This window comes from Sciurus vulgaris (genome assembly GCF_902686455.1).
Source record: "Sciurus vulgaris genome assembly, chromosome: 4".
Lineage (NCBI taxonomy): Eukaryota > Metazoa > Chordata > Mammalia > Rodentia > Sciuridae > Sciurus > Sciurus vulgaris.
The window spans coordinates 14,793,547-14,810,251 of record NC_136464.1 but is presented as its reverse complement, the minus strand read 5'-3'; the positions used below and the strand labels follow the sequence as shown (position 1 = coordinate 14,810,251).

At 39.3% G+C, this 16,705-nt stretch overlaps 1 protein-coding gene across 1 annotated transcript in view; it reads left to right on the top strand.

Moving 5' to 3' along the window:
• The window catches only part of ATRNL1 (attractin like 1), a 746,355-nt gene that overhangs the window by 650,284 nt on the left and 79,366 nt on the right, over nt 1-16,705 (top strand). The window contains 1 exon segment of the mRNA XM_079136646.1: nt 2,651-2,765. Within this exon segment, the coding sequence (XP_078992772.1) occupies nt 2,651-2,765 (115 nt within the window).

Here is a 16,705-nt window from a genome sequence, read left to right as displayed (position 1 = left end):
TGGTCAAGATGTTCTACTCTACAGTCCTTTTCTGTTGCTGAGTCTCTGAAGTTTGAAATGTTAAATAATTAGGCCATACTCCACTGGAAATTTACAGTTATCTTTCACTAATTTTTCTCTCCATCAATGCTTTTGATATTTAAACACCAGCATTTGATATTTAAAACCCTTCCTCATGGTGTTAAAAAGTTCTAAGGTAGCCTGGCAACATGATCAGCTGATGCACTACCAAATCTTATTATTTTTCTAAATTCCCTAAACCAAGAAACACTGGTTTCTTAACATTTTTTTGTAATCATAAAATTTTATTCTAATTTTTGCAATCAAGTTGTTTTTAACATGACTTCGTATGTTCTATGTAGTATCAGTTGTTACACAGGAAATTGGAAACTAACAGAGATAACCTTGCCTGGAGACAGTTTCTATCAATTATAGTGAAAGGGATTTAGGTGTTTCTAATCTGTTATTTAAACCTTGACTTCATTTTACATTCTCTTAGTATATTTTAACCAATTGACCTTTACATATACTTTGCATTTACTAAATTAAAATAAACTTTAGTTGCCTAGAAATATGGTTAGAAACATTCATAGTATTTTTCTTTTAGCTTGGACTCTGACATGCCTATTCTCTAAATATTTACATCATTGGGGAGTATCTATGTGCTTATGCTGATTTTGACTTAACATTTTCAAAAATAAGTCTGTTAAATTAAATGTAAGCTTTAAAATATGAAACCGTAGATCATGTACTTGATGTAAGCAATGCAACATGGCCAAGAGCATTTTCTGGGAACATTTTAATGCCCTTTGCTTTCACTACCATGGCCACTTTTACCCTTATATTGAAAACTCCCAAAATGTATCTATATGAGGATAATTTTAAAACATGAGATTTATGTTGCTATAAAGAAGAAATCCTTTATAACCACATAAAACCGTTGTCACCAGAAATTTCAGTCTAAGTTTTACATGAAAGGGGACATATTTTATTTTTAATGCCTCGTTAAACTTTCTGGAAACGGCAATATTCTAGAATATTCTAGGTGAATGACTACATATGTCTATATTTCTTCTGAAAAGTTCAAATGTTATCAGTGGGAAAACACCTGAATAAAGCATTTATTCTAATAATTAAGGCTGCAGCCTTTTTCCTTCTATTTAATTTTGCATTCATGCGCAGATGTTCCTTTGCTCAGCAGCAATGTCTCACCTACACGGTTCTTTGAATGATAGAGCCAAACAACCTTTCCTAGGCTAAAATGGTATCCTCACTGTTTCAAAGATCACATTGTACTTAAACTCAAATTCTGTATATGCTTGTGTGCAGGTGGGGAGGTTCTCACGTGTGCTTGAGCATATAGCTTTGTGTGGGGGTGGCACACGCTTGTTTGTATGTGCACACGTCATAAGCTGTGTTGTGTGCTTACAAACGTGGATGCAGCTGAGTTTAAATGCCAACCCTGCTACTTCTTCCCAGCTATATGAATTGAGAAAGTATTTTCCTCTTACTTCAGGTTCTCATTGTACAGCATTGTGGAGAGATTTACATAAATTAATACATGTAAGGCACTTTGAATTCCTAAGCCATAATAAGCACTGAACACACTACCATTACTGTTATTTTCGTTATCACATATTTGTTTACTTTCTTAATCTGTTACACTACTTATACCAATGTATTTGTGGATGATGATGAAATATGTATTTCACTAAAGTGAAATTAAAGATGCCAACATGAACTCACTTACATGTGACTTTTTTAAAGAAGTTAAATAGGTACAAGCAGAGAGGAGAATGGTGGACCCCAGAACAGAGAGGGAAAGAGAATAGGGAGATGTGAGTTAAAAGACACCAACTTGTACTTTGAAGGAAGAATAAATCAAGGCATCTAGTGTACAGCAGGTGGGCTATAATTAATAATATTATATGGTATAGTGAAATCGTGCTTATAGATGTTCGGTTCTTGTACCACAGAAAGGAAAAGGTTAACAATGTGGAGTGATGACTATACAAATTCGTTTGACTATAGTAATAATTTCAATATATATATGTTCACCAAAATATGTCTTACACTTTGTTTTTTTATCTTTTTTAGTTGTAGATGGACACAATACCTTTATTTTATTTATTTATTTATTTATTTATTTATTTATTTATTTATTATTTTTATGTGGTGCTGAGGATTGAACCTAGTGCCTCACACATGCTGGGCAAGTACTCTACCACTGAGCCACAACCCGAGCCCTGTACACTTTAAATAAGATAGTAAACAGAAATTTTAAAAGAAAAAAACAAAAACAAAAAAAAAGATACCCCAACAGAATATTTGGAATGATGATCACTTAATTAGATAAAAGGAGTTATGTGTAATATTATTAATGAGGGGAAATATTTGGGAAGAAACAACAAATGTTGTGTAACTTTGTGGCTCACTAGCCACACATCAGATATAGAGAGATGCATTCATTTGTTCAAATAAAGACTGATTGCATGTCTACACTGTACCAGGCATTAGTGCTAAAATGACCCAGGGTGTGTCCCTGACAACTAGGACTGGGCAGTTGGGCTGATGGAGGATGGATAGAGTGGAGAGTAGAACAGCAATGTGGTGCCAAGAACACAAACTTACAGTGGGTTTTCTTTTTCAGGGGGCGCCCAAACCCATAGCCATCGAACCCTGCGCAGGAAACAGAGCTGCTGTTCTGACAGTGTTTCTTTGTCTACCGCGAGGATCGTCAGGTGCCCCCCCGCCGGGGCAGTCAGGTATGGTAAAGGAGGAGCCAACAGCAGCTAGATGAAAAGAAGAAATAGTGCCACTAACTAGCACAGTAGGACCTTTACAGGCCCTAGATTAGAGTATGCTAAAATTTTATTAGCATACAAACTTTCTCCCCGTGGATTTGTGCATTTGGGGTGTTTAGTGGCGTCAGAGGGTGATAGCTTGGTACAAGTGCCTCAGTGCATTTATGACATATTCTTGCTCCTAGTACTAGACCAGCCTAGTCCGTGGGCCAGGCGAACTCACCCTTAGAATAAGCACAGTCAACTGTTGTTCAGATTCTCCCTTGCTACCTGAGGAGCATGGTTTAGTCTCAGAGGTAATTATATGTATCCTGGTGCAGATTTATTCATTGCTGTGACTTCGTCCATTTTGTAAACATGCTGAGTATTAAGTGTAACTGTCAAATCTCACATCACACTTTCTTCTCTCCTTATACATCCTCTTCCATCTGTTTATAATTTCTACTTTTTTTTCTGTCTCATTTTTTTCTCTGTCCAACTCTTGTTGGAATGGATGCTTTTTGAGGGCAAGGGTGATTTCAAATATTTTTATTCAATTCCCCTTACACATAAAATAAAGTGCCAGAGACCTGGCAGGTTCTCAGCAGCAGTGATTGATGATGAACTTGCCCCTCAACTTATTTTATCTTTTCTTGCTGTGCCAGTTAGCTTTGACCTCACTCTTCATTTTCTTGATGTGTGTTCATCCAGACACAAAAAGTGGAAAATATACTACTTTATACCTTGTAAGCTTTAGCTCTTCACGTAGCAGAATGTTTCCCGTACGTGGGAACAGAGGGTTTCTATCATTCATTATACCTAATGATATCTTGTTGCAGGAATTTGTAGCCAAAGTTCATTTTTGGATGTTTATTCAAATGAATGGACATTCTCTGCACTTTCTTATACACTGAGTGAATGTCTTGCTCTTCTTCTTCCAGCAGCACCAAGGTAAATGGCAAGCAGTAAGTAGAAGAGTTTGACCCTGGTCAGATAAGATGGATAATTATAGGTCCTGTGCCCAGCTAATGGAAGTATTGTTTTAAAGCTGGGATGATTTCCAAAACAAACACTTTACTAATGAAAACAAGTCTCTGTGATATACCCCAAGGTTCTTCTAGATCCTTGACAAGATGACTTTCCGATGGGGAGAGTGAGGGCAACTGCCAATATTCTGTCCCTTCAACCTTTGAAATCTTTTTTGGATGATTTTAAAGAGCCAGGTAGCAGTGTGGACCATCACTTCTACTGTTTTCTTCCAGATGTTTTATGATTCTTGATGCCATCTCGATGCCATCTTAAATGGTGTGGCGCTGTACTCTTTGCAAACATTCTCCTGTTTTTCACTTTTGGTCTCCTTGACAGGACTGTGAGACAGGTAATATAAATCTCTATAAATGAGAGAAATAAAGCATAGAAAGCACTGTATGTTCAAAGACTAATTGGGGGGGTGGATACTGGAGTGTATAGCAAAGAACAAAAAATACTTATTGCCCACCTTCCAAGTAATTCTTCCTGATGATCTACAGCAGAGAGCTTTGTGCTCTACAGTCAACAACTCATGTCTTCAGAAAGCCAAGCACTTGGATGAGTACTGAAAATGTCTACATGGTTGATAAAGGGAGGCAAAATACTGAAGCAGCTTACATTCGTCTTCCAGAGGCAGAAGAGTGAATGATAAGTACTGCGTGCATAATTCAGTATGAGCTTATTTCTTGTGTTTTAGAAAATCAAATAGTTTTTCCACCTATTCTTTTAAGAGTAAGAAGATTCTTTAATTCTATTCAGTATTTAAAATATAGTATTATCTCTTAAAATACAGTATTCTCTCTTGTCTGAATCTATTTTGAAATGTAGTAAAAATATATGGTACATTAATAAATGGATAGTAAGATGGGTAGATGGACAGATACAAAACAAGAAAAGTGTTGATAGAATCTAGATGATGGGAATACTGGTATTCATTATAAAATTCTTCCAATTTTGCTACATCATTGAATTTTTAATAGTAAAATGTTGGGAAACAACAAAATTAAAACTCTTGACTTCATTGCAAAAAGAAGTCAGCATGTATAGAAAGAAATTTTCAAATGTTTTCCTCTGTTTTCCCTGAATGAGGCAAATAGTGACATCAATATACAAACTAAGTGACTGATTTTCTCACCCTTCATCAAATTGCTGGGTGTGTGCATACCAAACTGAAACTAAACCTTCTCTCACCCAATGTTTGAGAGGAGATACATTCCAGTGATTATCCAGGAGCCATATTGGCTTGGGAGGGAAATATTGCCATTGCTAAAATTTGGTTTATTGTATTTTTTTTTTTTTTACAAAAAGTTCATACATTTTTTCATGTTGTCCTTATACCCAAAAGGATGTTCATAAATGCTCTTGATGATGATGGTGGTGGTGGTGGTAGTGGTGTGATAGGAAACCTGGGAAATGTGACTTTGAGAAAGTGCTTCCATCTGTGAGCCTCATTAACTTAAAGAAAATGAACAATTGGAATAGAATTTGTTCATTGTTTCGTAGGTTTCTCTCCTAGGATCCCTGTATTCTAGAGAGCTTCCTCAAGGACTAATGTTGGGTAGAAGGTTAGGGACAATGAGGAGCAGGTAGAGGAATGTCTTCATGGATAAAGACTCCTGCCCTTACCCCCACTGTGTGAAAGACAGAGCTCAGGCGTTTTCATTTGGGTTATTTATGTCTTCAGATATATGTATAGTATTCAATTATTGAATTAATGTTTATTATTAGATTAAAAGCCTTATAATATTTTGCACGATCTCCTACTTCTTTGAAATGTTCCTCCCTATATGTCAGTGTCATATGCATTCTTCATTGGCATGAATAAAAACATTTAGGAGAAAGATGAGTTTGGGGATATGGGAAGCAGAAGCACCTGTAAGTATGGTGGTTGGATTAGTCTGGGTGCTCCAGAGAGGCCCAACCAATAGAACTTACACAGAGGTTCATGACAGGGATCGTGTGTGTATGAGTAAGTCCTGCAACAGTCATCTGAAAACTGCAGAACCCTGTGGTGCTGTTAGCATGCCTGTTAGCATGCCTGAGTCCAAATCAAAAGGCCTCAGAGCCAGGGAAGCAAATGGTCTAACTCTCAGTCCGAGTCCAAAGGATGAGAACTTGGGAACCACTGGTGTTAAGACTTGGAATCCAAAAACTGGAGAGCTGGAGTTCTGATGTCCAAAGGGAGGAAAGGGAAGTGTATCCCATCTCCAGGATACACTCAGGTGGAGGTTCGCCTGGCCTGTCTGTTCTCTCGGGTTCCCCACCCAGTTGGATCATTGTGGGTGGATCTTCCCATCCCATCCACTCAGGCTCACACTTTATCTCTCTAAAAACAGCCTCACAGGCCCACTCAAAAAGTGCTTTACCAGGTTTCTAAGATTTCCCTGTCCAGACAAATTGACAATTAAAATCAACCATCACATTGTCAGCACCAAAAAATGAATGACTCAGAAACATGCAGGTGCTAGTTTGGCCATCTCTTTTCAGTAGTACCTAGTGATTTTTTTTTTTTTTTTTTTTTAAATTTAAAAGTGGTGTTGTCTTTGGACTTCATTCTCTTTCTACTAACAACTGTTTCAGTTATGTTTAACAAGCAGCGATTAGACATGGCCCTGTTAGTATCTGTCTGACACATGTGAACTGCCTTTCCCATGGCTCTCAACTGATCAGAGATCAAAAGAAAAACTCTCCAGCTTCATCCCTTAGATTACCCAGGCACTAATCTTTTTAATTTTTTTAATATAATTAATGTAAATGCATGTGAGCAATTCTACCTCTAGGTGACTGAGAATAGTGAGGCAGGTTCCCTGCTCCCCCAACCAGTAGACCTGCTGCTTCCCTTCTGGCTTTCTGGGAGCAAGCACTGCCAATCATGCCAGACTCTCTAGGGTTAATGTGGATCTTTGTGGTTGGCATATGTTAATTGTGCAGCCACTTTCTCTTCTGACCTCAAAGTCATTGCAAAACTGACATTTCCATGAAAACAGGACACATTAAGTAACTCTGGTGCATGACATAGACAACCAAGCGTATCTCCAATCACCCTGGTCAGCACTGTCCCCAAGCATTTTAGAGTCATATTACAATGAAATGTGGTCAAAGCAAATAGAGCTCTTCAAAAGCATAAATTGAAAATGATAATGACCACTGTCACTTTGTGATGGAGGATTATGGATTTCACAGTTTATGGATCCTTTCTAATGAGAAGCAGATTAACTTTTCTCAATGGATTAAAAATCCCAGGGTCCCAAATGTCTACGGTTGCAAAGAAGCTATATGCTTCAAGTAAAAGTCAAATTTGCCGTGGTCCTGTCCCACATATGATCGACTCTAACATTACCAAAGGGAATACTGCTGGAAAGTCGAAGGTTTTGAAATTTTCTTCTTTAGGCTTAGAAGTTTAGCAAAATGATCAGATTTTTTAGAATAATTTGGAAACACTGTATAATGTTTAAACAACAGTCTACCCCACTGTGTCATGAATGCCTTTCAATGACGAAAAGAATTTTGGCTTACCCAAATGGAAAGAGGTGGAGGAACAGAACTGTTAATTCTCATCAGAAGCTTATATGTCCATTCATTGGTTTAACCTTCTTACTGACTCTGGGAGGCAGCTATGACTGCTGCTTTTGCTAATGAAAAAATTGAATTCCCACAGGATCTAAATGACCTGCCAGGGCCACTATACCCACTGACTAAGTGAACCAGAATTCAAACCAAGCACCATTGAATCCTGAGCCTGTATGACACTGTGCTTCTCTGGATGAAGACAAGAATATTCTGGGTAGTCCTTATTCCTGAAGAAGCTTTAAACACAGTTAAAGAGGAAAGACCTAGAAGGTCTCTGTTGAGCACTGGGCTTAAGGGGGCAAAGAGGATGAATTTGTCTTTCCTGGTGATTTAACTGTAGCAATTAGGTAAAATATGTGCAAGCTGTGGCACATCTGCTAATAAAACTATGATTGTGTGTAATAGCAACAAGGGGCAGGCAGTCAGAGGAAAAGAATTTAAACTTGCATGTGTTAACTATGGACTTGGAGTCACAATCCTGGAGATAGAGACCCCGTTCTGCCACTGACTAGCTGTGTGGACATGGGTAAGTTGCTTAGCACCTGGGGCCCTGTTTTCTCATGTATAAAATGATGGGATTGGGTTAGACTCCTAGGATGTATTTCACTCTAGCCCCGTTGTACAGCTTCGCTACAAATTATATTAAGTTATACCAGTTTTGGGAAAGGAAGAGGAAGTAATTCACTTTTAAGTTGTATATTTACTTATCTTTCCACCTATTCAGGGCCAGTTCAGAAACTTTATTTTCCTATGTACTGCTTGTTAGTGACAAAAATTATTGAGCATCTCTCCTTAATTTAAAAAATATCTCAATAATCTCTTAATAAAGTCTAGTTCCCAATATTCTATATACAGAATAAAAAATGTTTGAAAGATATAAATAGTTCACAGTGCTTATGTTAGCTTTTCATTTCTGTGGCAAAATACCTGAGAAAATCAACTTAAAGAAGGAAAGATTTATTTGGCTCATGGTTTCAGAGGCTGGCTCCGTTTCTGGGCCTGGGGTGAGGCCAAATATCATGGCAGAAGAGAGTGGCAGAACAAAGCTGCTCACCTGGTGACAGCCTGGAAACAGAGAAAGAGAGAGAGGAAGGGGCTCGAGACGAGATGTACCCTTTCAAGGCATGCCCCAGTGACCTACTTTCCCCATGTAGGTCCTACCTCCTACAGTCTCCACCCCCTTTCAATACTGCCATCAAATGACGAGTCCATTGTCACTCATCCATTGATGAGATCAGAGCCCTCATGAGCCTCTCATTTCCCATAGCCCCACCTCTGAACACTGCCACCCGGGTCTGAGCCTTCAGCAATGAGCCTTTGGGGGACACTCCAGAGCCAAAGTATAACAATGCCCTGATTTTAGAAGTGAGTAAAAGGAATCTCAAAATCCAGTGAGAGGTAAGAAGGTTCTCCATGATCTCAGAGACAGACTCCAGGCCCGCTGGTTCTCAGTGGAGTATTCTTTCCTCTGAAGCCAATTTTTAAAAGCAAATTTCCATTTTCCAGAAGCCTCTGGAGTTTCTGTCCCTCCGGACTCCTTTTCCTTCATAACTCTGCCACTATAAATATCTTCACACTTGTAGAAACACATCTGTTGATCTAATCTTAGCACTTCCTTTGTTAGAGGGAACTGGAATAAGAAATAGAAGTACTGAGTTGTATCAAAACTTCACTATAAAAATGCTGGCATGTTTTCTTTTACCCTTGAATCCAAATTTCTTAAAACCAGTACATGTATCTTCATAAAGAAGAAAGAAAAAGTGCAAAGTAAACTACAGAATTAGGCAAAAGACCCAAGAAAACAACAGTGATGGGAATAAATATCTGAGATTATTATTGATAAATATTTATATTCCCTTGGTTCATTCAGGAAATATTTAAAAGCATCTGCTCTGTGTCAGCCCTGGATATAAAGTGATGAGCAAAACAGTGCTTCCACCCTTGTGGAAGTCGTAGCTCCTGTGAATATGGACATGACACAATCACGCGAATAAACCCATAATTACAAATATGCAGTAGCCGCTAGAACAAAGAATAGAAAGAAAAGTTGAATGTATTTCTACTCTAGAAAGAGTAATAAACAAACAAACAAAAGCCCTTTGCTGAGTCCTCTCTTTTCACATGCCTCTGTGGTGTTTCATGAATATTCCCCAACTTCTGGAAACGTCTCCCTCCTGCAGTGTTGTGTGCCCCCATGGATTTCAGGCTCCTACCCCAGGTGGAATGTGCTGAGAGGCCCTGAATTCTGCAGGGTCACCTCTCCTGCCCCTTACACATAGGAGGTGTCCTCAGGGCTGTCCTCAGCAACTTGCAGCCCCTTTACATCCCAAGGACACTGCTCTAGCTGGTTCCTAATCCTGTGGGGCTTCACCGACACCTCTCACCCCTGCTGAGCAGCAGTGCCTTACCTGGCTTTCCTACTGTCTGGATGTGAAGCCAATCTTCCTTCCTCCTCTCCTGTCGCCTCTTCTCCTTCCCCCGACCAGCTCTTCTACCCTGACTTGACTGTTTTTGCAGAGTATTTCAGAGTGGCTTAGTTTGTGAGTTAGTTTTCCTTCCTTTCTCTTCTCTCTTCCCTTTGGCTTCTAAACAGTCACAGAGCTCTATAGCTCTGACCCCTGCAGCACATGGAATGGACATCTTTTTTCCATTCTTCCTCCTTCCACGACTTTGTTCAAGCTGCCAAAGGAAAGCATAACTCCAGTCACATCACTCCTTTCCTTGGAAACCTTGGTGGACTTCTCATGGCTGTTCAGCCAAGTCCACACATTTATTTACTCTGGGGCATGAGACCTTCCTTGAACTTCTGCATCCTCCCTTCCAGACTCAGCACCACAGAATCCTCACTATGCCTACCTGCACAGCAGCACTGGCTAGCTGGGGCCCTTATGCAATTACTTTAGCCTCTCAAAACCTCAGTTTCCTCATCTGTAAAGTGAGGAAGATGACTTAGAATGTCTTTGGGATGACTGCTATAATTCCGTATCTATTTTCCTTCCTATGATTCTGTATGTGTATGGGTTGTCATATTTACTATTGTCCCTTGTACCTGAAATGCCCTCTCCCTTTCAGTGCCCTGTTTTCAAAGCCAAGCTCATATGTCACTCCTTCTTCCACAAAGCCTTTTCAAGTCCCCTCCTAACAAATGTGTCCTTGTTCACTGTGAAATCCCATAGGACTTGCTGGTTCACTTCTTTACTGCTTTCTGATTCTATCAAAGTCACTGTGTATGTTTTGTAACTTCCTCCCCAGGTAGTAAGCTCTCTGAGGCCAGTGTGTCTTACTTTATCTTGGAATCCTTAGTTGCCAACAAGTTCCTGATACTTAGGAGTTGCTTGGTAAATATTTAATTGATGAGTAAAATAAATCAATCACAAATTAGAGAACTTCTTCCTCCAAAAAGATTCAGAAAAAGATGTATACTGCACAAATCTAGTGTATTTCACCTCAAGCCCATAATCTTGCTAAATTAGATTTTGTTTTTAAGATTCATGTCAAATTCAAGCTACATATCTTGAGAACCAAAATCAAGCCTAGAAATGTACCATTGATGGATATATCTATTAAAACTTAGTTGTTTAGGTTTAAGATTCAATGAAAATCAGAATATTAGTAAAAGATGACATAAAACAATAAAGCAAGTTCTATTTTCATTGTAGCATGGATTAAATACATGAAGTCATTCCGTTTTCATGATTTCAACTTTAATTTCTTTCTTGGATGATAATTTTTAAAACCATTAGATTTAAGCTTAAAGAGCACATCTGAGTTCCACCATTTATGACCAGAAAAATAAATTACTTTGAATTTCATGGAGTAAAGTTCCACATATTAGTTACTTCCAGGACAGATAACCTCACAGAATATAGCTGGTATATCAAAAGCATTAATTGTTGTTGTAGTGATTATCATTAACACACACAGTTTGTTGGAAATCTTTTTCTGTGCTCCAATGATTCTTTGAATGACTTTAACCCTGTGAGGTTTACATCACCACTTATCCTTCACAGGTAAGGTAAAGAAACTCATGGGACTTAGTAAACTTACCTGCAGCCACATAGTAAATAATTATGGAGTCAGAATTTAAGACCAGAAAACTCTCACCAAAGTGCTCTTTCTAAAGCTTTTAAGTTTTGTTTGTTTTTTTAGCTATGAGTGGAGAAATTATCCACTTACGTTAGGGCATAGGACACGCTTTTTTCTTACTGACTAGTGTCACTGTGACATGATATGGCCATAATCTTCCCATTTGAGATTTAAAATTTTATCTTTGTGCTATGGCTAATTGGAGTGTTGTGGGGTTCTTGTACAGAGACAGGGCACCAGGGCATTTGCAGGAAGCAGCATTTATTAGTGCTAGCACTGCCCAGCAGATTCATATCCAAAGGCTGAGCACTGAATGCAGATCACTTTGGGTTCTTTACCTTTTGTTAGTTCCTCTGTACTTGCTGGCTCTTTGTCTCCTATGTAAGGTAATATACATTCTGATTGGGCATTCTGTTTCTATAGTATAAAGTTGCAACAGGGTTACAGCAGAGTTGTGGATTGTGCACATTGATACTGACGGTGCCATGTTATCTTTCCTTTGTTCTGAGAAAGCCCCTACTACAAGAGACATTGACTAATGCATAAGGGAAGCAAAGAAGAAAATAAGGGCAAGAAACTCAAAGACTAGTAATCACAACCAATTAAACATGCTGCAGAAATGAGTTGGCCCTAAAATTTAACTCAACTGTTTTCAAGATAAGCAATTAGAAACAAATTCACATGACATATCAGAGCTCAAGACATGAAAAATGAGACCAACAGCACTGAAACATGGCCAACGCATTTTTCTTTTCCTTTCCTTCTACCCTGCCTGTCACCCTTTTGGGTACTTCTAGCATTGACTGGTAAATAATTATTGTAGTCAAATAGAAAAACAGGAAAAAGGTAAAGCTCAACAAAACAACTTGCGAAACTAAATAAGAAAATCAAGATTTGTTTACAATAAGCAAACTGTGAAGCAAAAACCACAAAATAAGAATTTCTTGGGTATGAATAAAATGTAAAGGATAAATTAGCCCCACCCTGGTATTTCTTGTGATAGCTGACATCATGGTCTATATGAAATTGCCTATTAGTTAGAAAGTAAGAATTTATACTTTAAATTGGTCATGAATCAAACAGAAAGCTGTTTGTCTTAGTGAGTTGATCTTCTGTATTAAAAAACTATAGCCTGAGTGGCTTAACTAGCAAAGATTGACTTCTCAGAGTTCCAGAGGCGGGATGTCCAGGATCGAGGTGCCTAGCATGCCAGGGTATGGTGAGAGTGCTCTTCCTAGTTTGCAGATGTTCCCCTTCTTGCTGTATGCTCACATGATAGACAGACAGACGGACTCTGGTCTCTTTTATAAGGAAACTAATCCCATCACAAGGATCCACCCTCATGATCTTATCTAAGCCTATATACTCCTGCTCAAAGGCCCCCCATCTTCAAATACTGTGTGATTAGGGATTAGGGTTCCAACAAATGAATGTGGTGGAAGGTGGGCAGAGACACCAACATTCAGTCCATAGCAGATCCTTTCATATTTTAAGGATGGGTGGGTAATCCTAAGTGTCAGAGAATGTTAGCATTTTTAGAGCTTAGAAAATGGTGTTAGAAGACATTTATTTCTACTCCATATCTTAAAAAGAAAAACAACCTGTAGAGCTAGGAATGGGGAGAGATGTGTCTGTGACCAATGAGTTTATAGCTGAGCAGAGGCTAGAACCAAAACCTCTGAATCCCTCATGCATTAAAGGGCTTTTCCCTCCCTCATGTTTACCATGCTGCAAAATCTAGCCAGAAAAAAATAGCACTAATTCACCTCTTAGACGGTAGTACTGCACAATCTGCCACACAGAGCCCAGAAATGGCAGGCAGAGGAACTTTCTAGATCAAAGAAGGAATTTAAGCGGTTTTAGAAAATAATTCTTCTTACCAGCAAATTGTTATAATGCTATAATAAAATGTGAGTTGGGGCCCTGGGAATTCCTTCTTCCTACTTAGACATTTTTCTAGGAACCACATCATCAGGCCAGTGGTTTCACGGAATATCTGGAGGGAGTATGTTCAAGGTTGATAAAAATTCTGGATTGAATCTCGGATTGTGCCACATATAGCACCCTGGTGCCAATAGTATCTACCAAAGGTATTTTTATCCCTTCATTCTTAATGAAAGTCCAGGGGGAGGAGCAAGCACCAGCAGTAGAATGTAATTCTACCAAAGGTAAACGTCGGCTATAATTACATCAACTCCTTAAGGCCACAATGATCTTTCTCAAAGGGCTTTTAGGGAAAAAGTTAATGGCCCTCAGAAAAGTGAGTAATTCATCTCCATTTATTCACCTTATAATCTGCAAATGAGCATAGCTCATGCAAATTAAGCAGACTTCCCTAATTGATGGGCAGCATGTCTAGAACTGTCATGCCCAAAAAGCACTGGTGAAACTCAAGAGAGAGCTCCTTAGCTTCTTTCTTGAGAGCTGGGACTTAAATTGGTCCATAGGACTCCAGAGAGGTGGTTTGAGGAGTCCTGCATGGTCCCTGGGATCATCATTTAGAAGCCCTGGGGAATAAATGGATTCTGGTCCCCTGGACCTGCTGTCCAATATAATTTGAATTGAACCTTGAAACCCCTAAAAGTCTGGATGCAGTGACCATACATTCAGTTCCATTTATCCAACAAGCCAGGCAAGGATCATCAAATCAATAACATGACTGTGCCATCTGCCTTCCCCTTGCTCACCATCATAATGAAAAATGACTCCTTAAGTGTTCTGCAAGGCAATTAGCTCTGAAAGCAGAGCTGTAATGGGGAAAGGCCAAGCTGCATTTGTATTCAAAACTTTACTGGTAAAATGGAAAGGAAGCTGTTGTCCATATTAATAGATACATAAAATGTATAAATGGGGTAATTTGGTATTACTCTATTTATGCATAATATTATACAACTGCAGAAACGAGAGCAGGGAAGGGCAATGAAGTGACATCTGGCTCCTCCAGCCGCCTGCAGCCACAGCTGGTGACCCTGTCCAGAATCATCCCGGACAGACAGACTGTTTCTAAAGACTTCCCCAAAAGGCATCCTTGTCACTTCCGGGGCTAAATCATCCTGTTATTTAACAGTCTTCACTGCAATTTGATCCCATTCTCTTTTATTCTCTTTCTTCTTGTTCTCATCTCTCCAGAAACAGAGAATGGCTGATTGTGCTCCCTAAATAATCTATCACGTGTCACAAGGCAATTGTGAAATTACCTTCCAGCCTTCGTTACAGGTCCCATGCAAGACTCCAGTCCTTTCATCTGTGCCTTGAAGGGCCCAACTTCCAATTTCTCATCTCTGGCTCTCAGAGCCCTTCAACCTTCCCAAATGTCATTGACTCGAGGGACGTGGGGTACGAAGGGACTCTAGAGGTGAGGAAACAGGCTCCCCTTGGAAAGACTTCCTCAGAGTTTACCTTCTCCTGTGTGGCAGAGCTAGCCCTTGGGCCCTCTCTGTTCTAAATCCAACTGCCTTTGATTGGTCCCATCTTCCCATTGGCAATTCAGTAGGACTTCTCTGTCCCTTCCTGGGCTTTTCTCTGTTTTGCATTTTATATACATGACCCGCTGTTTTTCTTGCACAAGAAAAGAGAAGCAGTTAGTTTCTCTGATGTTCCAGGGTCACTTTTGAAATTTATCCTATCCAAGATGCCATTGACTTGCCCTGAGCCTTTTGATGTTAATTGCAAATACATACGATGATTTCAGGGAGTCAGATGCCTCACAGAGCTGGATTCCAGAGTGACTTTAGAAACACAACCCCCATTTGCTCCAAAGGTACCACACCTCTGTCCCTTTGCGCAGGCCAGTCTCTCTGTCTGGACTGGCCTTCCACTGACTTCCTGCACACACCCCTATTCTTTTCCTCCAAGAGGATGTCTGATTTAAGTTTCTATTCCTCTGTGAAACTTGTTCCCTTCTCCATCCATTCTCTGTCCACTACTTTGATTTTTCATATTCTACTGTAAAATGTTCATTATGCTGTCTCCATCCCACCCAGGCAACCTAGGAGCAGGCCTTTCCCCTGATCATTATATCCCCAGGGGTAAGTGGTACCTAAAGCACACAGAAGTCAATGCATTTGTCAGTCCTTTTCTTCCTCTCCCTTGCTCACCTGTACATGTTGACACTAACTTCCCAGAGTCCACCTCTTGAGCTAGCTGCAAATTCATACCGCCTGCTGTACTCGGTCATGTACGTGGTATATGTTCCTTGCCATAAATTAAATGGTGCCTCTCAGTTTAAAAAAAAAAAAAAATGAAAAGCCTCCTTAAATCTCTAGACCCAAATTCAGTTTATGAAATTAGAACTGAAAACTTTACTGAGGTTCAAGATTCCTCACTTCCTACTGGGGCCGTCATTTCAGCCCCATCCTGGTTGTCAAAAGTCTAGTTAGTCATTTTTGCATGGGTGGTTTTCTTCTATGTTGAATAGATTTCTTTGGGTCTTTTTTCACATGTATAAACATCACTTTAATGGTTTGATTATTCATAAGATCATTTTTTGATCATTTATAACACCCCTTTTTCTCTTTCTGGAAAATGAATGGTTTGTTGATTCTTCTTCCTTCTCAGGGCTTCAAGCAGGCTCAGAATTCCTATCCTTTGCTTGGTGGCTTAGAGGTAGGTCACCAGACTCTGCTTCTGGTGCCTGGACCATCCATTTATGGCTTCTTATGATTCTACTTTGGCTATGTGGCTTCTATATCCTCTGCCGAGGCTTTCTATTAGATCACAGTTGCTATTTAAGGCAGATTTTGCAAACACTTTGAAAGTCTGTTTTAAGCATTGTTTGTTATTAGCCTTTTCTCTTGTATGTAAAAACAAGTCAGTCTTCCTAAGTCTATCTTTTACTAATGCAACACAGAGTTTGCTCTATTTGCCTTTTACCTCTAGTATACCATTTTAGTTCTTGCATTATTGCTTTTTACTTTCTCCAGTGCTTCAAAATTGTCATCTTTCACTAAGACTTCTTAGGTAACTTGTAGACTTCTTGGGATTCTCCTAAGTTTCATTTCAGCTCTTTATGCTGTGTTTGCCTATCCATCCAAGCTTCCCCTTCTTTTTCCATCTGCATTAAAAGTATCACTCAGGAATGCAAATTAAAACACTACTGAGATACTACTTTTCATCTATCATGTTGATGAAAATTTAAAAGTATGACAACATATGACTGGTGAGAATGCAAACTGGTGCAGCCTTGCCAGAGGGGAATTTGGAAATATCTAACAAAAGTACCCAGGTATTTCTTTGTT